This window comes from Epinephelus lanceolatus, chromosome 12, assembly GCF_041903045.1.
Source record: "Epinephelus lanceolatus isolate andai-2023 chromosome 12, ASM4190304v1, whole genome shotgun sequence".
Taxonomy (NCBI): Eukaryota; Metazoa; Chordata; class Actinopteri; order Perciformes; family Serranidae; genus Epinephelus; species Epinephelus lanceolatus.
In genome coordinates this window covers 26,758,962-26,785,689 of record NC_135745.1, presented here as the reverse complement: position 1 = coordinate 26,785,689, position 26,728 = coordinate 26,758,962, and the positions used below count along the sequence as shown (strand labels likewise).

The 26,728-nt window shown below is 41.9% G+C and overlaps 2 protein-coding genes and 1 long non-coding RNA gene across 4 annotated transcripts in view; all 3 read right to left on the bottom strand.

The window, feature by feature from the left end:
• Nucleotides 1-26,728, bottom strand: part of LOC117249459 (complement factor H-related protein 1-like) — a 51,617-nt gene that overhangs the window by 10,513 nt on the left and 14,376 nt on the right. The gene's annotated exons all lie outside the window — the stretch shown is intronic.
• LOC117272430 (complement factor H-related protein 1-like) lies at nucleotides 751-26,724 on the bottom strand. Its single transcript, XM_033651358.2, has 9 exons — nucleotides 26,561-26,724; nucleotides 26,274-26,465; nucleotides 20,265-20,444; nucleotides 19,930-20,121; nucleotides 18,086-18,142; nucleotides 17,832-17,993; nucleotides 17,570-17,740; nucleotides 15,143-15,168; nucleotides 751-1,546 (listed from the first exon to the last, which is right to left on the bottom strand). Exons 1-9 carry the CDS (start codon nucleotides 26,616-26,618, stop codon nucleotides 1,535-1,537), a joined length of 1,050 nt encoding a protein of 349 aa, XP_033507249.2. The 5' UTR covers nucleotides 26,619-26,724; the 3' UTR covers nucleotides 751-1,534.
• On the bottom strand, nucleotides 10,159-15,132 carry LOC144465093 (uncharacterized). The gene is made up of 2 exons (XR_013492442.1): nucleotides 10,831-15,132; nucleotides 10,159-10,706 (listed from the first exon to the last, which is right to left on the bottom strand). It is a non-coding gene; the product is annotated as an uncharacterized LOC144465093 (long non-coding RNA).

Genomic DNA, 26,728 nt, shown 5'->3' with positions numbered 1-26,728 from the left:
GTGGCTGCAGCTGACAGGGACAGCTAACGTTAACACTAGCAGCAAAGCTAACATCAGGATCGTCATCCATTAAAAGCCTCCTGTTGTCGGATACGACATGAAGCTACTCCAATTAGCTCAATCATGTTGTAACTAAGACATCTGCTGGAGAAAATATTTTTTTCACGGGCCACTTTGTGAGTTTAGTGAGTTATTACAGACACGGCTAACGGCTAACAGCTAACGGTTAGCCCAGCTAATCTACGATAACCATGTTATTAATTACACACAGAGAAAATACTAATGTTTGTTCAGTCATTGTGTTTATAGACTTTACAAACATCAGATTAGTCTAAACGGTGATATAGTGACGTGAAAAATGTGATATATACATACATATAGCTAAACTCAGCAAGGTAAACAACAAGGGGATTCCCATTTACACAGTGGTAAGAGTGCTGGACCAGAAGTGTCGCACAAAAAAACGGAAGCTGGCTGCGTTCTGTTTTGCCTCCGTGTTTCCGTGAAAAATAAGGTGGATAAGGTAAGACCACACCCTCAGGTGTGGCCAGGAAGATTGGACGGCCCACCTCTTCAACCACAAGGAAGAGCTGTGAAGGAACAGACACATTAGTAAGGCCGTCACAAAAATAACTAACTTAAAGTCCTAAAAAAGTTTTTAAAAGGTTACAGTTTAACATTTCGTTAGGGCATGTCCATCAAATATCCACCATATTTATGTGTTCAGTGAAAAGACAATCAACTCCTGCATTATGTGGGATTGTTTGTTTTTATTTGATTTCAAATATCAAAACAAAAAGCCAAAAACTGATTATTAAGAAGTCCAACAAACACTTTGTCGGCATATTTAAATCACATTTTCAAAAGTTTCCAGTTAGTGATACATTGACGTGAATCCAAAGGCTGCTGAATCTTCCCCTACATCAGTGATACTCAATTTACGGCCCTGGTACACTGGTGTGTTGTTTTTAATTAACTGAATTTGATGTCCTCAAATCCTAGAAACACCCCTGCATACATCTGACCAGTGCGGAGCCCCTGCAACCGGCCCAGGCCTCCTGTTATTCTTTTTAAATATGGCTGCTAGGTAAAGCACGTTGAGTTTCCCCCTTACACGATAAAGCCTTAACAATAATTCTGGTTACAAGACATTACAGAGATTAAACAATTGTTATAATGCTAAAAAATATGTGAATGAATTAAAATTAAAATTAAAATTAGAAACAGATATGAAATGTGCTTCTTTGAAAAGTAGATTCAGGACTAACACCCATCCTCTTTAGCTCAAACCAGAAAACTATATAAATTATACACCACATTCAACTTCTTTTCAGCTTTAAACACAGAGAATTTGCTCCCACATTATGCAGGCAGTTATAGATCAAAATTAAAATCAGAATCGTTTTGTTGAACCCAACACGGTGTGTGACAGCATAATCATAACATTACTGTCTCTGAAAAGCTTCCAGGCTGTTTTCAGTCAGTGGTGAGAAAATCCAGAGGTGGCAGTCATCTTCTTCTCGGTGATACAGCCTCAGCAAACATCCTGTTATAAGACAGAGGCTTTAAAACCCAATCGCCAGAAAAAAATTGTCATTTTACGTTTCTGCAAACTAAGGATAAGTGACATTTGCACATTACTATATAGCAGAGACGTTAAAAAAAATGCTGTGGTGAGTGTGTGGATATGTTTAGGCACAAAAACCACCTGGTTATGGTTGGGAAAAGATCAAGGGAGCTTCCTTGGTCCATTATTATTCTCACTTTACATGCTGCCACTTGGTGACATCATTAGAGAACACAATGTCTGTTTCCATAGTTATGCAGATGACACCCAACTGTACATCTCTGCTGAGCCAAACGATGCTGCAGCCATAAACTCCATTAGTAACTGTCTTTTGGCAATAAATAAATGGATGAGCAATAATTTCTTAAAGTTAAATGAAGACAAAACTGAAATCCTGCTTGTCGGCTCTAAAACAAAAAATATGGGGAATTAAACTTCCTGGATTAAATGTGAGGTGACAAGTCTTGGTGTGATCCTTGATTCAGATCTTACTGTGCGTTCACACCAAACGCGATTGACGCGATGTCATCGCCCGTAATGCGAGTATCGCGTCGCTTTATCACAAATGTCACCTTTTTGATCATCGCTTCATCGCTTCAATCGTGATGACGCAACCCTCCTCCCGCAATTTTCTTCACCTCCCGCTATTTTCTCATCAACCATGGCTGAGTTAACTACCGTAGCTGCTCTTTATCTGTTGTGGACATCTGATTTGGATCGGAGACCCAAACGGCACCGTGTCTGGGTTCACAATATCCTCCAGAAATGCACACAGCTGGGTGAATATCATCACCTTCTGCAAGAGCTGCGTCTGGATGACGGTCGTTTCCAGCGGTACTTCAGGCTGACGCTGGCCCAGTTTGAGGACCTGTTGGCCCGTATCGGTGTGAGGATCTCCCGCCTGGACACCAACTACAGGCGCTCCATCCCAGCTGCGGAGCGCCTGTCCATCTGTCTCCGGTTAGTTGCTTATAATTTCTTTATAAAAATGAACGCTGATTGGATGTTGCGGTACAGCATCACGCGATGTCGCTTGAAAAGTTCAAATTTTTCAACTTCATCGCGTCGCTCTTATCGCCTGAAATGCGTCGCCCGAAGCGACATCGCGTGTCATCGCGTCATTTACATTGATTTTGAATGGAAACTTGTGGCATTCATCGCATCCATCGTGTTTGGTGTGAGCGCACAGTTAGCCTCAAGTCCCACATTAACAAGGTGATGACAACACCTCAGAAACATAGCCAAGGTACGACTGTTTCTGGATGAAAAAGACGCAGAGAAATTGATTCATGTCTTTATTTCAAGCCGCCTCGACTACTGTAACGCACTTTTTACTGGCCTCCCAAAAAACACCACTGAGATACTTCAGCTGATTGAAAACTCTGCAACTTGGCTACGAACCAGAACCAAGAGGAGAGAGCACCTCAGGCCAGTCTGAGCTGCTCTGCACTGACTTCCTGTTACATTTAGAATTGATTTTAACGTCCTCCGCCTTGTTTTCAAAGACCTACATGGGCTGAGACCAAGCTACATTGCTAACTGCCTTGTTAACTATTTGCCTCCAAGAACACTGCGATCATCTGCTGCTGGCTTATTGGAGGTTCCCAGCAATAGCCGGAAGAAGATCGAGATGCAGCCTTTGTCAATTATGCCCCCAAACTATGGAACACACTACCTATAGATATCACTAAGTATTTTTGAAAGAAACCTAAAAACATATCTGTTCATTTAGCCTTTAACTAGCTCTGACTTCCTAAAACAGGTCAGAAACTCTTTCTATTTACGCTTCACTGCTGCAACTCTTAAAATCTTACTTGATTTTATGATTTATAGTTTTACAATTTACAATAATTTTGTTTTCTCATAAAATGTCCAGTTTGGGGTGCACAATACCAGCAGGAAAAGCAGCAATGTCTTGATAAAAAAATGACCGCCTTTTGTGCCTGAAAGCTGCTGGAAACACAGCAATGACTCGCTAAATCACAAATAGTTTTGTAGGTTTTTTTTCGTCTCCAGCTGTGGTCTGTTGCTTGGCAGGCGTCTTTACCTTGGTAACACAACATCCCCTACACTTCCAGATGAAAGGTCAGTTCACTACATCACTTTAAAATTGTTGATACTAGCTAGATAGCATGTTAGCTAGTTAAACATTGTTGACTTCCACTTTATTGCCAATGTAATTATTTCCATATTTAAAAGGAACCAGCAAAATATGGAGTGATACTCTAGGTAATTTTGGGGCAATATTGCAACAGCAGATATGGCGACACTCTAGCATTTTTTATATTACGATTTCTTGTTGCATTTTAATTGGCGACTGGCCGTGTATTATGCAGACATGAAAGGACAGCTTTTCTTGTCGGTGCCTGGCACTGGAAGTCACTGACCAAGCGCAGGATTTCAATGACTTCAGAGTAAGAGTGGGTTGCAGTTTCTCTAATGGCCACTTGAGGCTGGCTCCAGAAGCCAGTCAGATTCATTATATGGTATATGAATTCCCTACAACTCACTTATATTTCTGTTAGCAGGTATGTTGCCAGGCCATGTTGCCCTAAAAAGTAACCCAACCTCATGTATGTTCTCAAGTCAACATTGTTGTATTCTGTGTTACATGGTGTTGTCCTCAGACCATCATGTGGGTACTGACCTCCAGTCATCATAGCATTTTATACAACAGTTAGTTCCAGCCCTGCAATCTGATTGGTCGAGAGACAGTAAAACCCTGATGATACTGGAGTACAACATCACGGTTATTTCACTGTGTATGTATCACTCTGCCTCACAGCTGATTGCAATCAACAATCAAATTAAAACTGACGGTTAGTGTTAGTTAGGCCAGCAGTTGCGTTGTAGGCTAATTAATTCATCCACTGTCAAACAGCCCAAAATATGGATTTATTTCCTAAAATAAGTTTTGAATTTAACTATGAATGGTCATCAGAGGAAGATGAGGGAGAGGAGAAGCTGAATCCATCTGAGCACACATCCAGGTTTGTCAGTGTTTCATCAGCGGAGCTCAATGACTTGGAGAAAAACAAGAACGAAGCTAACACTGTGAGGCAGACAAAATGGGCCGTCAACTGCTTTCAAACTTGGCTGCGTGCAAAAGAAATGACCATCGACTTCCAGTCCATTGAGAAAACAGAGCTGAGTGAAGTTTTGAGGGAGTTTTATGGCTCAGCGCGGACAACCAAAGGAGAGCTATATGGGATCAGCAGTTATCTCGGACTTTGCGCTGGTCCAAACCGCTACATCAGAGAGCCTCCTGTCAGCCGTTGGTGGAATTTAATGCAGGATTCAGAATTCACGCCAGTTAATAGCGTTTTCAAAGGAGTGGTCAAGCAGATCAGAAGAGCTGGAAAAGACAGAACAACACATCATCCTGCGATGACACCTGAGGACCAGCTGATTTTAAAGCAAACTCCAGCACTTCAGCCGGACAATCCCAAAAGCCCAATGGAGAAGGACAGGGAAAATAAGAGAGGTGCTATGTGCGAGGAGCCAGGTAACACCATCTGCCCAGTTGCATTCCTGGAAAAGTATTTAAACAAACTTCCACCAGATGCAAATGCCCTTTATTTGAAGCCCAGGATGACAGCAGCTCACACAGACAATATCTGGTACACTAAAGCTCCGCTGGGAATAACGTCACTTGTACAGATGCCGCTGGAGATTTGTAAAGAGGCAGGGACAACAGCTATCTACACCAATCACAGCCTCAGCGCGACTGCCATACAGAAGCTGTCAGATGCGGGTCTTGAAGCGAGGGAGATCATGACAGTGAGTGGGCACAGGTATGATGTTGTTTTAACATAGCCTATGTGTAAAGTTAGTCTTCTAATTAGGAGTCGGGCCCTAAAATATAACTTTTGTCTTGCAGGTCTGAGAGGTCGTTAAAAAGCTACTGGAAGCCATCCATGGAGAGCAGGAAACGATGGAGCAACATACTGTCACATACTGTGCCTGTGAAGCGACAGTCCACCATGCAGTCACCAGAGACTTATTTCACTGGCTGCACAATTAATGGAAATGTGCAGATAAATGTGTATAAAGAGTAAGTGCCTGGCGCACCATGTCTGCGTTACATAGCAATAGTGACAGCGGAGTCCTGAGGGAACTATTTTTGTTGGCGGACGACAAATAAAATGCTTAAATTATCTATTTTGTCCTCATTTTTCAACATTTCTTCATCAGCCTTGCTTATGTAACTGTTGAACTGTTGTATAAAAGCAATATCACACTTGAGCTCGTGATGCTATACTCGTATATCATCAAGGCTGTGATTGTCTTTGGCCTATGACCGAATCACAGCCGTGACGATATACAAGTATAACATCACTCCCACTCGTGTGATATTGCTTAAATAGATGTGGTCTTCATAGAAAGTGTTACCTTTAAAAACAAAAAAAAGCCAGTATTTCTTTAGGGAGTGCAGTCAGTTGGTGTAGGCTCCATGTTAGCTCTGACAGCTTGAGGGACCATCATAAAGGGGCGGGGCTTAGCAAACCACCAAAGAGGACATTCTAGAACTGGACAGAAATCACTGAGTACCAGTGAGTTGGAAAAGTCAGGAGTGACCAGAGGAGCTTCAGGAACACCACAAGTACCAGATGGTTTTAAGAAGTTGCAAGCAACCAGAGGAGCTACCACCATGTTTGGACTGTGTGGTATTCGACTAAAGGTTTGTTTCACAGATGACTGACACCATCCTCTGTAGATTTTTTTTTACTTGTTTTGAGGCCTTGTGAACAGAAAAAACTTTTCTCCCAGGGCACTGTACAGACCAGTGCTTCCAGTTGTGAGACCAAAACCAGACCTTAACATATTTATTTATGAAATATTTCTTCAGATAGTGACAGTGTGGCTCCATGTTTTAGAATCCATGTTAGGAATCCACGGTAACTCTGACAGCTTGTGGAACCATCATAAGGGGCTTAGCGTTCTAGAGCCATTCTGTTCTGACTCACGGAACTGAATCACTACATATACCAGTGAGTTTAGAAAGACGCAAGCAACCACAGGAGCTACTGAATCAGAACAAGTACCAGACAGTTTAGAAAGTCACAAGTGACCAGAGGAGCTACCACCATGTTTAGACTGTGTGGTATTCGACAACAGGTTTGTTTCACAGATGATGGACACCATTTTCTGTAGATTTTTGACTTTCTGTGTGACCTTGTGGACAGAAAAACTTTTCTCCAGTTTGCTGACTTGTACATATTTTGTGTCAACTGTACAGAAACATTATTTTTCCTCTTTTCTGTCGATGTTCAACGTATTTTTCTCTTTTCTCAACAGACAAATAAAACACCTGCAGAGGAACACATGGCAGATACAAGCAAACCCTGCTCCAGCTCTCACATGAGGTAGGAAAACTGATACTTTATGTTCACATAAAATCCCAATATATCACCTTGCTTCGGTATCACAATATATTGAATGATAACCCCTGTATCGTGATACGTATCATATCTCCAGACTCTTATTATTTAGTGTATTGTATGATTTCATATGTTGTAAGTGATTAACCTCTTGAGATCATTCTTGCAAATGATCACTGATTTATTTCTGACTAAAAATGATCTGTTTTTCTCTTTACTAACAGTGATGCTGCCACCTCTGCTCCGGTCTCAGCGAAGCCAGCTAAGACCAGAAAACATAAAAAGACCAGGAGGATAATGAAACGCCTCTTCCGTCAGAGCCAGGTACGAGTGACAGAACATGTCAGAGCATCGTGTTAAACTCATTTTAGTCAACTGTAACATTCATATTTAGACTTTTTAGTTGTAAGTAACCACAAGCTGGAAATGTTTGACATCTTTCACTCATTATTGTTTTCTTTTTACTCAACAGAAGACACAAAGGACACAAAAGGACACCGAAGGACTAAACGAAAGGTAAGAAATTGAATCCTGAAGACTTTTTTTTGTTTCCAAACCTGAAACCAAAACCTGCCAAACTTTGGCAAATAAAAATGAAGTTTACATTGAAATAACAAACCATGTTTCTCTCCTGCACCAGTGACCCCACCTCAGCAGTGACATCAACAGAGGTGAAACTGAAGCCGAAGAAGACTCCTTGGTGGACTCGGCTGTTTGTTCGTGTCAAGGTATGTTTCACAGAAAGAGCCAGAACTCAATGTTAGCCACAGAGTTACGAGTCAGGACTGAATGACAGCGCTGTACAAAACTGTGTGTCTTTGCATCATTGGATCATGAGAGTTTGTTTTTCCTCCAACAGGCTGCTGAGGATGACAACGACGAAGGACAGAAGGAACCTAAGACAAGGTAACAACATTGATTTAATGCTGCTACTTAAAGTACTACCTCTCTGTCTCTACCTGTGACATAATATCATCTTTTTCCTCATGATGATCTCACTTGGCGACAATATGATTGTTTGTATATTTGACATACATGTTTGCCAACAGTTTCTGTGTTTCTTCTTCCTGCAGCAGTCCTGAAACACCAGACGAGACCACCACGGAGCAAGACACCACCGAACAAGACGTGGTCTCAGTTCAGGACATCAATGAGACAAAGGAGGACGAGACCAGTGAGGACGGGACGACCCAGGAGCAAGAGACAACCAACCAAGATGTGGTCTCAGTTCAGGACATCAATGAAAAAGAGGCAAAGGAAGAAGACACCAGTGAGGATGAGACAACCCAGGAGCAAGAGATGAAGACACTTCCTCAACAGGAAGGGGTGGCACCACTTGTCTCGGGGGAGAAGAAACTCTTTTCACTCTCTGGCGGGCAGTCACACCTGTTTGACGATGACTTCTTGCTGCCTGGGTTGCCCGACAACGCCATGACGACAGAGGACATCATCGATGTGCTGATGGAGCGATTCTACAGGTCCTTTAAAAACTACCTCCATGTGTGCTGATCACTTTGAATCAATATCTTAGATTAAACTAAAGGACAGTTCAGTGTTTTGATCATATCAGACTTAAATGCAATATATATATATATATATATATATATATATATATATATATATATGAACACATAGCAACCAGTGTTTGGCAACTGTCGCCGTCCAACATGGAGGTAAAACAGGTGTTCAAGAACATCCTGTGAAATTCATCTGTTGCTAAGAGTTTCTGTCATTTTGTCTACCCTAATTATTTTTCTCCCTGCTGGTTAATTTGCTCAAACCCTTTCAAAAGACTTAGATCAAATGTGTAGCACACTCCCAGCTCATCATTACATCATATCATTTTTGTCTCTCTGCAGCAACACAGCGAGTGGCGTCAGCGTCAGTGGTGGTGTAAAGGGGAGCAACACATCGATCAGCTGCTTCGGGTGAGTACATCTGCATGAGAACCAGCGTGAATCTGAAAATGAGCCCCAGATTGTGACTGGTCAGTGAAGAAATCATGATGTTGATTTGTGTTTTAACTGGTTGTGTTTGTGTGTCAGATTTCCAAACATTGGGCAGAGCTGTTATATGAACTCCAGCCTGCAGAGTCTCCTGACGCTGGAGACGTTGGTCAGGGACATCAGCTGCCAGGAGCCGATCTGGAGTTCAGTTCCTGAGGCCCAACTGATGAGGTACAGCAGCCCTGCCACGTCACACGCCATATGATGTCACCCTCAGGTTGGAAGAACAAAATGTAACACATGTATCTCTTCTTTTTCACCCTCTGCAGAAGATTCACAGCGATCAAAGAGGTCCACACTTCCACAGGCCCCATCATTAAGGTGGCCCTCCTGCGCTCATTTAAGGAGGAGGTCTCGGTTCAGGCGCCCGAGTTCAGCGACTCTGAACAAAAAGTGAGTCCGCTGATTTCCATTTCCATTATTTCACCTCCCCATAGTTTCTCCTCTGTATCTAAACTCCCCTGTGTGTTTCTGTGTTTCTCAGGACGCTCATGAGTTCCTGATATCGGTCCTGAACCAGATGTGGAGCCTGTTCCCTACTCTGCAAAACACTGCAGTCTGCATGGGCAGGAAGTACACCTGCCCTGTGGAGGACCACCTGGTGTTCAAGATGGAGAACACCAGGACATGCAAGCGGTAAAACATCAACATCACAAAAACACTGTCCCCCTAACAAGAGAAGCCCCTGGTCTGGTCCAGCAGGAGGCCTCATCTTGACCTCTGTGACCTTATTTTTATGTGTACTGTTCCTTTAATGTGCAGGTGTGGAGCCGAGTCAAAACGTCAGGAGGTGTACACCAACCTGTCTCTGGATCTGCTTCCTGGAGGGTCTGTGGAAGACATGCTCCAGGAGTACCTGAAGGTAAGATCCACCTGTCCTCCATCAGTCACATCATCACTGACTGAACACACACGGGTTCTGTGTGTGTGTGTGTGTGTGTATGTGTGTTTACCAGTTTATAACACACAGCCTGTTGTCTCTGTTCTGTAGGAGACAGAGTTGAAGTACAGATGCGAGTGCGGGGGAAACACATCGGGCCAGAGGTTGGCCTTTGAGACCCTGCCAAGGTGAGTGACATCATCTCCATCAGACATGATCTAACACCTGAGTGGTTCCCAAACTGCGCTCCAAGAGACCTTTGAAGTTCAAAGCACTGTGATATCTTTCTAACCCTTTTTCTTCTTCTTCTTCTTCTTCTTCTTCTTTTTCCTCTTCTTCTACAGAGTGCTCATCTTCCACCTGAAGCGTTTCCGCTTCACTTCGTACTACGAGGTGGAGAAGGTCAACTATCCTGTCGAGCTGCTCAGAGACCTGGTGGTGTCCTGCAAACAGGATGGCGGCTGCTACAGCTTAGTCAGCGTCATCAGCCATTTGGGCTCCACTGGAGAATCAGGTAAGACCTTCTGTAGCCCTATGAGTAGTTCAGTCATTTAACTCTGCCACTTAGTGGTTTAACCAGGCAATTACTGTGACTTCACCTGTGTTACTGCGTGTTAGAAAGCTCAACCAAATCATTGTTTAAATTGGGAAAGAGGGAAGCACATATAAAAAAATATACAATCACAGTTTCTGGAATCACCTGAAGTAAGTTAACCTTCTCTGCTGCATCTTAAAGTGTTAACAACATTCTCTCTCCTGATAGGACACTACATCAGCGACGGCGTCCATCCAGATGACCGTCCGGACGAGCCCACTGACCGCTGGCTCAACTTCAACGACTCAGTGGTCACTGAAACATCAGGCTGGTCCGTCTGTGAAGAGCGGCAGAAGACAGCTTACATCCTGTTTTACAAGAGACATGTAAGAAGACAACACTGTTGACATCCTTCACTGAGGTCCAGAAATAGAAAGATGGTTTGAAATACATGTATGTACTGTCTGTATTTTCAGGAGTAAAACAGGAGCTGGAAAGGTGGACACTCTTGAAGAACTCGTAGGACTCCAGGAAGGGAACATTGTTGGATGAGAGGAGGTAGTCTAGAGCTGTCCTAAATACCAGTTTTGGGGCATTGAAGTTTCAGTGATAATGTCAGTGATTAATCGAAGCTTCCTCTGCTGCAGGAAGGACATCGCTTCTGTCTCCATGCGAGGAAGGAAGGTAAGTATGTTTTCATTTCTCCAGGTGGTGAACGTGGAGGTTGGCGATAGAGGACCATGACGACCACTGAGGGATGGACAACAACCTAAGGACAGAAGAAGACGCCCCGTGACCAGGAGCAGCTGGATATGTCACAGCCCTCAGGAGGAAGGGCCACCGTCCCCCCAGAGAGCCAGGTTCCTCCCAAGGTTTCTTCCTCCCAAAGGGAGTTTTTCCTTGCCACAGTCGCCCCACAGTTGCTGGACAGCAGAACCAATCCCTCTCTGCTCGTCAGCAGTGACACCATGTTGGAAGTGATCTCTGACAGAACTGTTATTGTCACGCTGCAGAGACGGCTTGGTATTGTTCCAACGCGGCTTGCTCTCTGGGGAGGAGTGTAAGGCCTTGCCTACACTTAGACAGATGTTGTGTTATGTTTTGGCCTGTGGTGGCACGGTGGTGCAGTGGTGAGCACTGTCACCTCACAGCAAGAGGGTCCCAGGTTCACGTCCATCAGGCAGCTGGGCCCTTCTGTGTGGAGTTCACATGTTCTCCCCGTGTAAGCCTGGGTTTTCTCCAGGTGCTCTGATTTCCTTCCACAGTCCAAAGACATGCACATAAGGTTAATTGGCGACACTAGATAAAATATTTTATATACATATATACATATATATGTATTATTTGTGTATATATGTATATATATAAAAACTAAATGAATAAAATATATAAATAAATTAACTCTTTGTATTTTCCTGCCTGTCAGTACCAGTGTAAGTCTTACAGTCTAAATGAGGCTCAGTGAACAGGAACTTTGCTTTAATGGTTCTCTAACAGCCTTTAAGTGTTGTGGTCAAAGTGACTATGTGGTTTATGTACAGGCTGTGTCACATGAAGGTGTTTGCGGCCAATTTATTGAGGGAAAGTGTTTTTTGAGTCATGGTCCCTCTATGTCACAGTTTGAAATACATGTTCTAAAATAACATTCAGTGTTTGTACAGGTCCACACAGGGACTGTTCTGATACTACTATCATAATGTTGTAATAGTTTTTCACGACATATATCGGCCGATAATGGGACATTTTTATTCTTATGCGATAAATAGGGTCGATAATATGAAGCCAGGCTGCTTTCACTTATTTAACAAGGGCAGTGTCAACACACCCGACACAGTGGGTGGAGGGACATGTGCCTTTAAACTTCGTCTGCGAGTCACCAATAAACACAGTTAAGAAGAAGAAGAACAACTGCAGCACGCTGTCTAGAGGCAAAACATGTCGCGATGTGGACGTCTTTTACAGTTCCAGGGAAGGACAACAGGATTGTGGTCTCATCTCCGAAACCCCACCAGATCAACAAACTTCCTGCAGCTGTTAAACAGGTTAGACACAGTGAAGGACCCCTGAGGTCAACATCCATGAGAAGGTCTCAAGACAACATCATATAACAGACAGTAAAGGTATGTTGACTTGAGAACATACATGAGGTTGGGCTACTCTTTAGGGCAAAATGACAACATACTTGCTAAGAGAAATTAAAGTGAGTCATGGGGAATGCATATACCATATAATGAATCTGTATAACAAGAAATGGTGATATAAAAAGAGCTGGAGTGTTGACATATATGCTGTTGCAATATTGCCCAATAATTGCCTGGAGTATCCCTCGTTAGTTTGCTAGTGCCTTTTAAATATGAAACATTTTACATTTGCAGTTAAGTAGAGGTCAACAACAGGGGGCATCTATCATCATTTCTTGTTGATGTGTTCAAATAAGTCTTTTAAACTGCAGGCCCTGTTTTGTTTTTGTTTTTTGTGTCATTTTGACTGTTTGTTTTTTGTGCATTGTTGAATTTTAGGTAGCCTTTTGTATCATCTCAGCCAGGGCATCACAGATGAAAAATATTCTTCTGGCTAATTCTGGCATTTTTTTTTTTACCACGTGTGTTTATTAATTTGCACTAAACTAAACTAAACTAAACCTAAACCTTAACCTTAACCTAAACCACATCTGTGAGTTGGGCTCAGGTGAGTTCAGGACTACCATAAACAGCACACATCCAAGAAGGAGGTGAAACACCAGGCAGGCAAAATTTATTCCAAAGTGAGAGTAAATCAAGGTTTGGCTTTCACTTTCACTCTCACTGGCGAGCACTAAGGGAGAGGATGGGCATGAAAAGTGATGCAGAGTTGACCTGTTGTCTGTTGAACAGGTAGGTGGCGTAGCTTTGGTTGCTTGCAAGGTAGCAAATAAAATTATGTGTAGGTTAAATTACTCATCACTGGTTCAGTAGCTACAGTACCTGTACCTGTACATCTGACACTGATCACACCCTTGAATCCCATGAAATCAATGCTGCGCAGATGAATTGCGTGTATTACAATTATCGTCTAACATCATTGTGTCTGATAAATTGGTCTTCTTTGTCATAACATTATATATGCTACAATAAAGCTTAAAGCTGACGGCACAATTAAATCATATCAACACCAAATTGATAGTCTGAATAAAATCATCCTGATATTGAGCTGTGTTAGAAATTAACAGCTGCGCAAAAATATACCTAGTCTCCCTCTTTAAAAAACAAAAAGGAAAATCCCTCAAACACCATGAAGTGTAGACATGACAGGCTACTTTCCACATTTCCAGCAGCAAAGCTGTCAATTAGGCCCATTATCTTTAACAGGGATCATTTCCTCCAACAACAAAAAATGTTGGCACTAATTAATGGTGCTATTAAGTGTCCGCAAATGATCAGTTTCTTTCTTATGAAGGGGTGGGATGAAATTTCGACTTCTTTCCACTCCTTTTTGAACAATCTTTTCATTGTCTGTTGTTGTTGCTTTCTTTTCTCTTTTAATGTTCAAAATAAACTTTCAAATCAAAATCAATCAAATTAATTAAACTTCCCGTCATGACTGGGTTGCACTTCTGTCAGCTGAGTCATTTTTTTCCGAACAGCTGATTGGCCAGTGGGTGGTGCTTTTTATAGAATCAGGTTCAATCCTGAACTTACCCTGCTCCGGAGCAGGATAGCCGTTCAGAGTAAGTTACCATGGTGATCTACCCCGATAAGAACTGAACCGGCTTTGTGAGACCGAAAACCCAGGGTTAACCCTGAAGTTACCTCGCTAAGACATAATCCTGCTTTGTGATACAGGCCCCAGGTAAGGTGGATGGGGGCTCACGCAACAAACATTTTGTAAGTTACACATGACCATGAATATATTAATTTAATTGAACTAGTCCATACCCGGGGATGTGTTATGTATAGAGGAATAAGAAATCAAAAACAGAAGGCTATATTAGAGGAGATGCAAAATATGTAGGAATGAGAGGCAAAATCTGTTTCATTAAGGGTAAAGGTTTACAGATGCAGCCTACAAACATTACAAACTAAACATTGCACTGTGCACTTTGCACTGTTTCTTTAATTTTTTCTCCGTGTTGCGTGTGTATGTGTGTACCTGTGTGCCCGCACGTGCCCCCGTGCCGTCAGCCAAAACTATGCTGCACGTATTTTGCCATAAAGCATGTTTCTAAATACAGTGTGCATTGGTTTGACACGGCCCACGCACGCACATGCCTCCACGCCATCAGACACACAAACACAGACGCGCGCACACAGACACAGACACGTGAAATTGCATGTCCCAGCCATAAACTGTGGTCTGAGTGCAGTCTCCGCGCATGCGCAACTCGCGCTGCTAATGGTGCTCACAGTATGAATGGGTAGTGGAAGATAAATGCGAATATAAACAGTGGAAATGTGGGAAAAATACAAAAACAGCATTGTGGCTGTCTGCACATGACCAAGATGAAAGCCTATGTGCAGGTTCAGAGAAATAGGTCAAAGCAGTGAGGAAGAAAATGGATGATGACAGAATGACGGTGGGACAGAGGTTTCTCCATTTAATAGTAGGATGACGCGTATAAAACGTGCAAATGTAAATGTAGAATGCCAACGTTTATCACAAAAACAGTAAAACACACAAAATCATAGAAATAAAGTAATGCATAAATGAAAGGAGCAAACAGTAGTGCTTCATGGGAGAAACCCTGGTGTAAATGTCATGTGTTTCTTATAAAGTAGATTTAGGAGTTACACTCACCTGCTTTAGATCCCACCAGCTACAACCTGAAAAACATCACACAGAAGAAACAATAAATATGAGGCACAGCTTACTGACTTCTCACAGCAAGGTGACGGCCAGTTAACTGAATTGATGCTCCTTTTGTTTCTAATAACCTTTCCTCTCCATCATACAGTACACAGTACAGAAGGTTTTAATGAATCAGATTGTGGACCGTTTGTAATGTTCTCCACCAGTTCTTTCTTTTCTTTGGCACAAAGCAAACAACTCATTTCACAGTCCAAGTCTATCTGCAGTTTTTGGGGCACTATCCCCCCCAGATACACAGCAACATCTCAGTAAAAAGAAGTGATATTTGTGGTACTATACCCGCGAGAAACACCTCAATGGGTCGCTAAAAAACAACCTTGTTTTTTGTTTGTCTTTGATACATGTAAACGTAACGTAACTCTGCAGTTACACCTCCAAAACACTAGTCAGCGGTGGGGTTTCTGTGAAGTGCTGTAAAGTTTAGTTCAATCAAAACACACCCAGAACACACAATAAACACACATTAAACACACATTAAACGTGGCTTAATAGAGATAATTTCAAACACAAGTACACAAATCAGCTTCACTATAACTCGCAGCATTCACAGACAAACACTTGTCTTTATCTGGACACATTTTCCCCACAAATACAACATGCTAATGTTATTAGCACAAATCTATGGCATTTTACATTGTAGAAATTGGCCTAGCCGCTAGCTGACTTTTTCTATACTCATATGAAACCATGGACAACAGCAACAGTTAACGAAGGTAACGTCACAAAATTCGGCTCCATTATAACTCACAAGGTTCACCGACAAAAAAAAACGGTCTTGTACTAAACACGTTTTCCCAACAAATACACAAGCTAACGTTATTAGCACAAGCCTATGGCATTTTACATTGTATAAATTGGCCTAGCGATGAGCGGAGATTTCCTCTGCTCATATGAAGCCAGGATAAATCACACAAGACTTAAAACAGCTGTGCGGAACTTTATGTTTTCGTTGATTATAGCGCCCCTTTGGTTGAAGCGGTTTGACACCCACAGCCTGGTGTCGTAAAATTCCGACTGCAGCCGGCATTCAGCTTCATTCGTAAAATCTTGACTGCAATCGGCAATTACCGCATGCATTTGTTTTGGAGAGCGAGAGGCAAATCATACATGTTCTGGTGTAGCTCTGAATTTCTTATAAACTGAGGACAACTGCCTGCTGTATATTTGTGTTCATGGTCACAGTCACAGATAATTTTGTGGCATTTGTTGTAACGTTACTAGACAAAAGCGGTTCACATCAGCTAACGTTACATTTAGCTTGCTTATAACTTCCATGTCGTCATATATTTAAGTGAAACAACGTCTAACAAGTTGCGGTATATTCTCTAAATAAAAACAAAAATGACATACCTTAGGAAAATGGCCAACTTGAGATCAGTTTTAAAACCTTTCAAATTTCTCAGCTCTCTCCACGTGGTGAATGCCCGACCGAGGTTTACACGCGTTTGGGTTCGAGCCCTATCACTGTTCCGTTTAGCCTTCTTCGGTTCTTCTGTTCTTTTTCTTTTAGATGGTGCTCCTTCTTTATCCGACATGACACCGAAGTACAACCAAGTCCTTATAGATACATCTGGTAAAACTGTTATGTGTTCAGCAATGCCTGTTGTGTACCGCTTACTTGAAGAACACTCTCTGTAAACACGGCTCTTCTTCTTCTCTCTCAATTTATTGGCGGATCGCAAACAACTTCCAGATGCATACCGCCACCCACTGTACAAGAGTGTGCAATGTGTCCGAAATCATTCACTACTCCCTACTACATGTTATTTAGCCTATTTCTTAAATCCTACTCGTAAACACGGCTCCTTCTTCTTCTGTGATTTAATGGCTGTGGGCCGCTGCGGGCGTGCAGACTTACTTCCGCCTCCGGGTGGCGTATTCTAGTTTGCTGACTTCCGCTGTGTCCGACCCCTGCCGAGGCTACGCTAAATAGCCATATAGAGAAAGGCTTTTTTGTCGCTGTTGGGTTCAAATAAATATGCAGATCTTCAAGGGGGGGTGATACGAACTAGGGACAGTTTTATAAATGGTAAAAAGTTCTGCACAGCTGCTTTAAAATGCTATTTTTGCAGAGGCTTTAATGTCTTCACAAATGATTGTTTATTATCTGTGAAATTAAAGTAAATAAAGCTTTGTTTCCACTGAGGGAAATGGTTTCAAGTTACAGAAACAGACAGGAGGTCTGCGTCGCCGCGATGTGTAGTTACATTTCTGGGGAGGTGCATGTCAGATTACTGTGTAGGGTACAGCGTTGGCTCTACGTCGACGCAGAGCCAATGCCGTAGGTACAGCATTGATGCGACCCAGAAGTATAAATCCTGCATTAATGTGCAATAAGTTTAAAGTGATACTTACATCTTGAAAGCGTCATTCTTCCATTATTGCAGCGGGCCACAGAATAATGAGTCGTCCACCATTTATCCTGATGCACACATTCCAATCTCGCCTTCTCACCATCTTTTAAGTATTTAACTCCAACATTTATTAACTCAGGGGATTCATCAGTGTCCACAGAACAGAAGGCAGCTGCACAAAGAAACAAGAAGTTTGTCAACCTTATTTTTCCCCCACTTAAACTCTTCAACAGCCTGTAGATTTGACCTGTTTATAGGCCTACCTTCACAGGTGGGTACTTCTGACCACTCGCTGTTGTTGTAACACTCCACTCTCTCTGGACCCACTTGCTTGTAAAAAGCAGCGCATTGGTACCTCAAAAACATTTCATGAGTTTCCACAACATCACCATTAGGAACTATGGGGTGTTCTCCACAGTTGCTGACTGAAAATAAATAAATAAATAAATAAATGAAGAGGTTTCTGGAAACAAAGGCTGTCCTGTTAGAACCTTTTATAAGGGGACTGATGAGTTACCTTCTGTGACTGAAAGTTCAGTCTCACTGTCATTTGAGTGAGAGCTGGCAGATGATCCTGTTACAGGTGCAGAGCAGAAAAAGGTAAACATATTAGTGTCATTACAGATGAATAATGCCTAATAACTAATGTAATAGCCAAACTCACAGCCACACCCACAGACTAGAACAGTGATTGGATCCATGACTGATTTTTACTGACATTTATTTCACCTTGTCTCTCACAATCAGTTCTGCTACAATCACCTCACAACATACCAGCACCTGATGGACTATCACCTGATTCTGCAGTTACCCTCAGCTCTGAAGACCTTTCAAGCTTCTTTCGGCTCACTGTTTTGGTTTTACAGCTCACATCTTGATTATTTCAATTTCATCCTACTTAAGTGCTGTTTTCAGTGGAAAAAACTCTGATAAACCCAACAAATACCACACCAAACCACAGGCAGACAAAGCTACAAATTTAGCAACTAGCTGGTGAACATGGCGGAGCGTTTAGTAGCTAACGAGCCACATATTTACCTCAGGAGTGGGTTGAGACCAAAACAGAGCTTAAAGGAGCAGAAATATAAGCCCAGTATTGCAGTCTTGTTTTAACAACCAGGTCTCACTCGGAAGCCGTTGAAAATCGGCACTTGGTCAGTGACTTTCAGCGTCAGACACTGACAAAAAAAAGCCATCCTTCCACAATGGCATGATATTTTGGGCTGGTTACCTTTATTATTAAACGGTGCCTGGCGGTGTCAGGGGGGAATGCAGTGGTTAGCATTGTTGTCTCACAGCAAGACGGTTCCTGGTTTGAACCCAGGGTGGGGGGGTTCGAACCTAAGGTTGGGCGAGCCCTTCTGTATGGAATTTGCATGTTCTCCCTGTATCAGCGTGGGTTTTCTCCAGGTACTCCGGCTTCCTCCCACAGTCCAAAGACATGTATGTTAACTGGTGACTCTAAATTGTCCGTAGGTGTGAATGTCAGCATGAATGGTCGTCTGACGCTATGTTTCAGCCCTGTGATAGTCTGGTGACTCTCTGCTGTCCAGGGTGTACCACGCCTCTCGCTCAATGTCTGCTGGGATAGGCTCCAGCCCCCCTTGCGACCCCTGACAGGATGACCGGTTACGGAAATTGGATGAATGAATGAATGAATGTATCAATTCAACATTTCTAATTTGGGGAAGGCCAATGACAATCATTAATTTGTCTAGATCTACCAGAAAACCTCAGATCATACAACCCTCTTTCGCAAATGTCACAATTGTTTCCTGGACGTGGGTGTGAATGTGAGCGTGAATGGTGTTCTGTCTACTCTACTACTTCTTCTACTCTGTATTTTCAGCTAGCTAGTTGCTAACTTTGTCTGCCACTCGTGTACAGTAGGTTTATGAGAATCATTCTCTGAAAACAGCTGCCTGCTGCTGCTGGAAGCAACACTGATGAGAGCGTTGAGGAAATAAAAAGTTTGAGGCCCAGAAAACCAAAACAATGGGATGAAAGAAGCTAAAACACTGAACGGAGATGAGGGGAACTACAGAGTTTGGGGGTAATTCTCTATGGTTTTGTTACTACGAGGGACTCCTTTCACATTCAAGTAGGCATGTGATCAATTGTTAGACTAAGAATAATATAGCAGTTTTAAAGATGTGAAAGCAATGTGCTATCAAAATAATAAACGAGGGTCCCACCACAGATCAATCAGGGCTATGAACGCATGATGGGCAGATATATCACTGACAGAAACACAAGGTTGAGAGAATTCTTTAAGCCCCTTCCTAACAATTGTTTTGGTTGCTGGAAACAAATATATTTCATCACTTCAACAACACATATCTCAGCATATTGTCTACTCACTGCACGTTGGGCCTTCAGTCCAGTTTCCAGCGATGCAAATTATGTTTGTTTTGGTGTCTGCTCCTTCTACAGTATATCCATCTTCACATTCATACTGTACTTCTGAATCTGCAACAAACACTTCCTGGTATTCCAAATGAACGATTACAGCATGGGGGATTTTCGGGGGCTCACCGCATGCGTAGATGCTTTCTGTAGATAAGAAAATAAATCATCCATAAACATTAGTAAGAGTACTCAGACAGTCCGGCACAAACTCAAAACATTTAAACTGGTATTGTTCTGGTAATTGTGTCATTTTCCAACTGGTATAAAACATTTCACAGATGTCTTACTCTCACAAACAGGCAGAGAGGACCATGCTCCATCTATACACTCAGATGTGACGTCCCTGTTTTTGGGTTCATATCCGTCATTACATGTTATCCTAATCATGTGTCCTTCGTTGTACCAGCCATTCTGGTTTTCAGTGTATTTCCCATTGGGGATTGTTGGTTGCAAGCAGGATTTTTCATCTAAAAACAAAAGAGAAAACAACACTTTCATAATGACCTTTAATTATTTAGTGGCAACAAAATGGATACTTTCTAAACTACCAGTGTTGAGTTCATATTATCACACATGGTTATACATTATGGAACGTGAGATGTGTGTGGTTGTTGGGTCACTCTTGTTGAGAGTACACAGCAGGATGGAGACGGATATTCTCTTAACTATTCTCCACATTTGAGCTGCTTCACAACAACCCCATTTCCTGGTAACACTTCCTTGTTATGGGTCACATGGCTCTTAATTAACCAATGAGAAGCTACAAGACTTAAGGCCTTTGCACTTTTTCAAAATTGTCACGTCTAAAAATAAATACAACCTCACATTGTGTCAATGTCTGCACACTCAGTCCGTTATTAAAATTTTCTAAACAGGTTTGATTTTCTGCATTTTTTGCAGCCGTGTGCATTTTTTTCTGATGATGGATCAAAAATGGAGCCTATCCCGGCTGACATTGGGCAGGGGGCGGGGTACACCCTGGACAGGTCGCCCGACTGTCACAGGACTGACAACCATTCACACTCACATTTAGAGTCACCAATTAACCTGCATGTCTTTGGAATGTGGGAGGAAGCCGGAGTACCCAGAAAACCCACACTGACATGGGCAGAACATGCATCAGTTTCGAACCATGAACCCTCTTGCTGTGAGGCGACAGTGCTAACCACTGCACCACCACGGTGCCCTGGTGGCCTGTAACCCTACAATTACATCAAATGTCTTGTTCATTAAAGGTCAGTAAAGCATCCTTATTAAAGCAGTATGTGAAAATGGCCTAAAGGATGACAAGTTTGAGTTTTACTGAATGTCTGCTCTCCATTGTTATCAAGTGTAATCCAACTGTCTGTGTTGGCATCTTTTTTCAAGATGTTTTTTGGCTGTACCAACATTCAGAAATGTTTTCTGCCATTTTTATGCAACACATTCTCAATCCTACCTTGTCACATATCACCGCTGGGTCTGTGGGCTTACATGTCTACATATTACATGCAAAAAACACTTTATATTTACATTTATTTCACCATACAACAAAAGCATGTGGTTAGTCATTGGCCTACTTGGGTAACAGGGGCCTCACTGTTATAATAACGTCCACTTTTTAACAATCAAATTCCTCCCAATGTTATATCAATCAATCAATCAATTTTATTTATAAAGCCCAATATCACAAATCACAATTTGCCTCACAGGGCTTTACAGCATACGACATCCCTCTGTCCTTATGACCCTCACAGCGGATAAGGAAAACTCCCCAAAAAAACCCCTTTAACGGGGAAAAAAAACGGTAGAAACCTCAGGAAGAGCAACTGAGGAGGGATCCCTCTTCCAGGACGGACAGACGTGCAATAGATGTCGTACAGAACAGATCAGCATAATAAATTAACAGTAATCCGTATGACACAATGAGACAGAGAGAGAGAGAGAGAGAGAGAGAGAGAGAGAGAGAGAGAGAGAGAGAGAGATGCAGGTAATAACAGTAGCTTACAACAACATTATTGAAAGTAATAATATTATAGTTATAGTTCTGGCTACTGTGGTACAATATGTTGAAAGTATGTATTAATATCTGGCAGTATACATGTGTGACAATAGTCATATGTATATAATAACAGTAGAAGTATGACTAATGACTAATGATGGCAGCAGCAGCAGGAGGCATCTGGCAGGACCACGGCAGCAGCACAACCACACACGTCACGCTGTCCAGGCACCGCTGTGATATGAGTTAATCTGAGAGACAGTGGAGCACAAAGGCTCCGGAGAAGAAGCCGAGTTAGTGACATCCAGAATGGCCGAGTTAGCAAGATGCAGTAATAGAATACGAGAGAGAGAGAGAGAGAGAGAGAGAGTGAGAGAGAGAAAGAGAGAGAAGGAGAGAAGGTGCCCGGTGTATTATAGGGGGTCCTCCAGCAGACTAGGCCTAAGTCAGCCTAACTAGGGGCTGGTACAGGGCAAGCCTGAGCCAGCCCTAACTATAAGCTTTATCAAAGAGGAAAGTCTTAAGTCTAGTCTTAAATGTGGAGACGGTGTCTGCCTCCCGGACCGTAACAGGAAGATGATTCCACAGGAGAGGAGCCTGATAGCTGAAGGCTCTGGCTCCTGATCTACTTTTGGAGACTTTAGGGACCACGAGTAACCCTGCGTTCTCAGAGCGCAGTGTTCTGGTGGGATAATAAGGCACTATGAGCTGTCTAAGATATGACGGAGCTTGACCATTTAGAGCTTTATAAGTTAACAGTAGGATTTTAAATTCAATTCTGGATTTTACAGGGAGCCAGTGCAGAGAAGCTAAAACAGGAGAAATATGATCTCGTTTCTTAGTTCCTGTTAGTACACGTGCTGCTGCATTCTGAATTAGCTGGAGAGTTTTTAAGGACTTACTAGAGCTACCTGATAATAGAGAGTTACAGTAATCCAGCCTTGAGGGAACAAAAGCGTGGACCAATTTTTCTGCATCTTTTCAGGTCAGGATAGGCCTAATTTTCGCAATATTACGCAGATGAAAAAATGCAGTCCATGAGGTTTGTTTTAAATGAGAATTAAAAGACAAATCTTGATCAAATATTACTCCGAGGTTTCTTACGGTAGTGCTAGAGGCCAGAGCAATGCCATCTAGAGAAACTATGTCATCAGATAAAGAGTCTCTGAGTTGTTTGGGGCCAAGAACAGTAACTTCAGTTCTGTCTGAATTTAACATCAGGAAATTGGTGCTCATCCAAGTTTTTATGTCTTTAAGGCAGTTATGGAGTTTAGTTAATTGATTACTTTCTTCTGGCTTCATCGATAAATACAACTGTGTATCATACGCATAACAATGGAAATTTATAGATAGATTTCTAATGATGTTACCTAAAGGAAGCATATATAGAGTAAATAGGATTGGTCTGAGCACAGAACCTTGCAGAACTCCAAAACAAACTTTGGTACGTAAGGATGATTCATTATGAATGTCAACAAACTGAAAACGATCAGATAAATAAGATTTAAACCAGCTTAGTGCAGAACCTTTTAGGTCAATTAAGTGATCCAGTCTCTGCAGTAGAATTTGATGGTCAATTGTGTCAAACGTCACACTAAGATCTAATAAAACAAGAACAGAGACAAGTCCTTTGTCTGAAGCAATCAGAAGGTCATTTGTAATTTTAACTAGAGCTGTCTCAGTGCTATGATGCACTCTAAATCCTGACTGAAATTCCTCAAATAAATTATTATCATGGAGAAAATCACACAGCTGGTCTGCGACTACTTTCTCAAGGATCTTTGACATAAAGGGAAGATTAGATATTGGTCTATAGTTGGCTAACACCTCTGGATCCAGGGTGGGCTTTTTTAGGAGAGGTTTAATTACAGCTACCTTAAAAGACTGTGGTACATAGCCTGTTAACAAGGATATATTGATCATATCTAATATAAGAGTGTTAACTAAAGGAAAGACCTCCTTAAGTAGCCTAGTTGGGATGGGGTCTAAGAGACACGTTGATGATTTAGATGAAGAAATCACTGCGGTCAATTCTTGAAGAGAAATTGGGGAGAAGCAATCTAAATATATATTAGGTCTTACAGCTGTGTTTGAGGTTAGATAGGTACTATCCGAGGACAGGAGGTCATGAATTTTGCCTCTAATAGTTAGAATTTTGTTATTAAAAAAACTCATAAAATCATTACTGCTAAGGGCTAAAGGAATACAAGGCTCAGTAGAGCTTTGACTCTCAGTCAGCCTGGCTACAGTGCTGAAAAGAAACCTGGGGTTGTTCTTATTGTCTTCTATTAATGCTGAGTAATAGTTTGCTCTGGTATTGCGGAGGCCCCTCTTATAAGTTTTGAGACTGTCTGTCCAGATTAAACGAGATTCTTCCAGTTTGGTCAATCGCCAATTCCTTTCAAATTTTCGCGATATTTGTTTTAACTTACGGGTTTGAGAGTTATACCAAGGAGCGAACTTTCTTTGCTTTTTTAACTTGTTTTTAAGAGGAGCTACAGAGTCGAGTGTTGTTCGCAGCAAGCCTACGGCGCTATCGACAAAATGATCAATTCGGGAGAGGTTAAAGTCGGTACAGGAAACCTCTGTTACTGAGGGACTTGGTATTGAATTTAACGACGGAATAATCTTTTCCTTAAATTTTGCGACAGCACTATCTGATAAACATCTAGTATAGTAACTGTTGCTGAGTGGCGTGTAATCAAGTAAAAAGAAATCAAAAGTAATCAGATAATGATCCGATAGCAAGGGATTCTGTGGAAAGACTTTTAGGTTATCAATTTCAATTCCATATGTCAGAACTAGATCGAGGGTATGGTTAAAACAATGAGTGGGTTCATGTACACTCTGACTGAAGCCAATGGAGTCTAATAATGAGATAAACACGGTAACCAGGGAGTCATTATCAACGTCGACATGAATGTTAAAATCGCCTACAATAATAACTTTATCTGATTTAAGAACTAAACTGGATAAAAACTCTGAGAATTCAGATACAAATTCAGAATACGGGCCAGGAGCATGGTACACTATAACAAATAAAAGTGGCTGCGAGGTTTTCCAGGTCGGATGTAAAAGACTAAGAACGAGGCTTTCAAATGAATTATAATCTAGTTTAGGTTTAGGGCTGATTAACAGACTAGAGTTAAAAGTGGCTGCAACTCCCCCTCCTCAGCCACTGCCTCAAGGAATGTGGGTATTATTATGACTGGGAGGAGTGGACTCATTTAGACTAACATACTCATCTTGACACAGCCAGGTTTCGGTGAGACTGAGTAAATCAGTATGATTATCTGATATTAATTTGTTTACTAACACTGCTTTAGACGATAGAGATCTGATATTTAACAGTCCGCATTTAATTCTCCTGTTTTGTCTTTCTGTCACAGAAGAGGTTTTAATTTTTATGAGGTTGTTATGCACAACTCCTCTTTGTTTAATTTTAGATTTAAATAATTTAGGTGGTCAGGGGACAGACACCGTTTGTATAAAACTATGAAAACTATGGCTGGGTAACTGGGAACTAGAAGTTCAGAGAGGCGTATAGGACTGCAACTCTGAGTCCTGATCTCAACTCTGGGTTGTCAGCGATTTAAATTACTAATAAAGTTTGCCAGGTTCCTAGAAATGAGAGCAGCTCCATCCAAAGTGGGATAAATTCCGTCTCTCCTAATAAGACCAGGTTTTCCCCAGAAAGTTTGCCAGTTATTAACGAAACCCACATTGTTTGCTGGACACCACCTGGACAGCCAGCGATTAAATGATGACATGCGGCTAAACATGTCATCACTGGTCAGATTTGGGAGGGGTCCAGAGAAAACTATGGAGTCCGACATCGTTTTTGCGTATTCACACACCGAGGCAATATTAATTTTATCCACCTCCACCTCAGTTTTGTCCTCAGCGGGTGTGTCGCTGAGTGGGGAAAATCGGTTGGAAACGTGAACAGCCTGGTGGTGAGCCGTGGGCTGTCTGTCCTGTTTCAGTAGGAAATATATCTCAACACTGAAGCTAGATACTCTCACAAAAACGTTATCTGAACTTTAAGCAGTTATAATGTTTACCATCTTGTTGCTTCATAGCATGCTAACATAATTAGCATGTAGCACAATGTCCAGCTGAGGCTCATTGGATTATCATTTGTTTTGCAGTTAGACTATTTAGTTATAGACCAGATCTTAGGACAAATTAAATAATGGAGCCCGATATTTGGACCAAAGTAGTGGACTGACAGAGTGACACTACCATTCATGGTGCAACGCTGCAACCATGGGGACAAAAGGAAACAACAGTAGACATATTTAGGAACACTTACCTATACACTGTGGTTCAGGAGACCATTCTCCATTGTGACATGTGCTTGTTGTCCACCAACCCTTCACTGCTGGTTTACGTCCTTCATCACAGGTATAGGTCAGCTTTGTTCCGTCAGAATAAGTCTGTTGTTTTGGGGCAAAGAAACCACCATCCAGTCTGGGAGCACTACACGACTGTGCTGCACTTTGTGCTAAAACACAACGATAAGGAAGATTACTAAACAGTAACTGTATTTGTTGTTAAGAAATTAAAATGATCATATGTTAAAGTATTTGATATCCTCACCATGTAGCGCTCCAGGAAACCAAATCAGAAGAATAAATCCAAGGTATCTGACGCACATTTTGTCAGGAACGAAGTAACAAAGTAGAGCTGAGATCCAAGTCCAGATCAGAGCCAGTTAATTATTGTTGGGGACATTTCCCGAAAATGTTTGTGGAGTAAACACTCGGG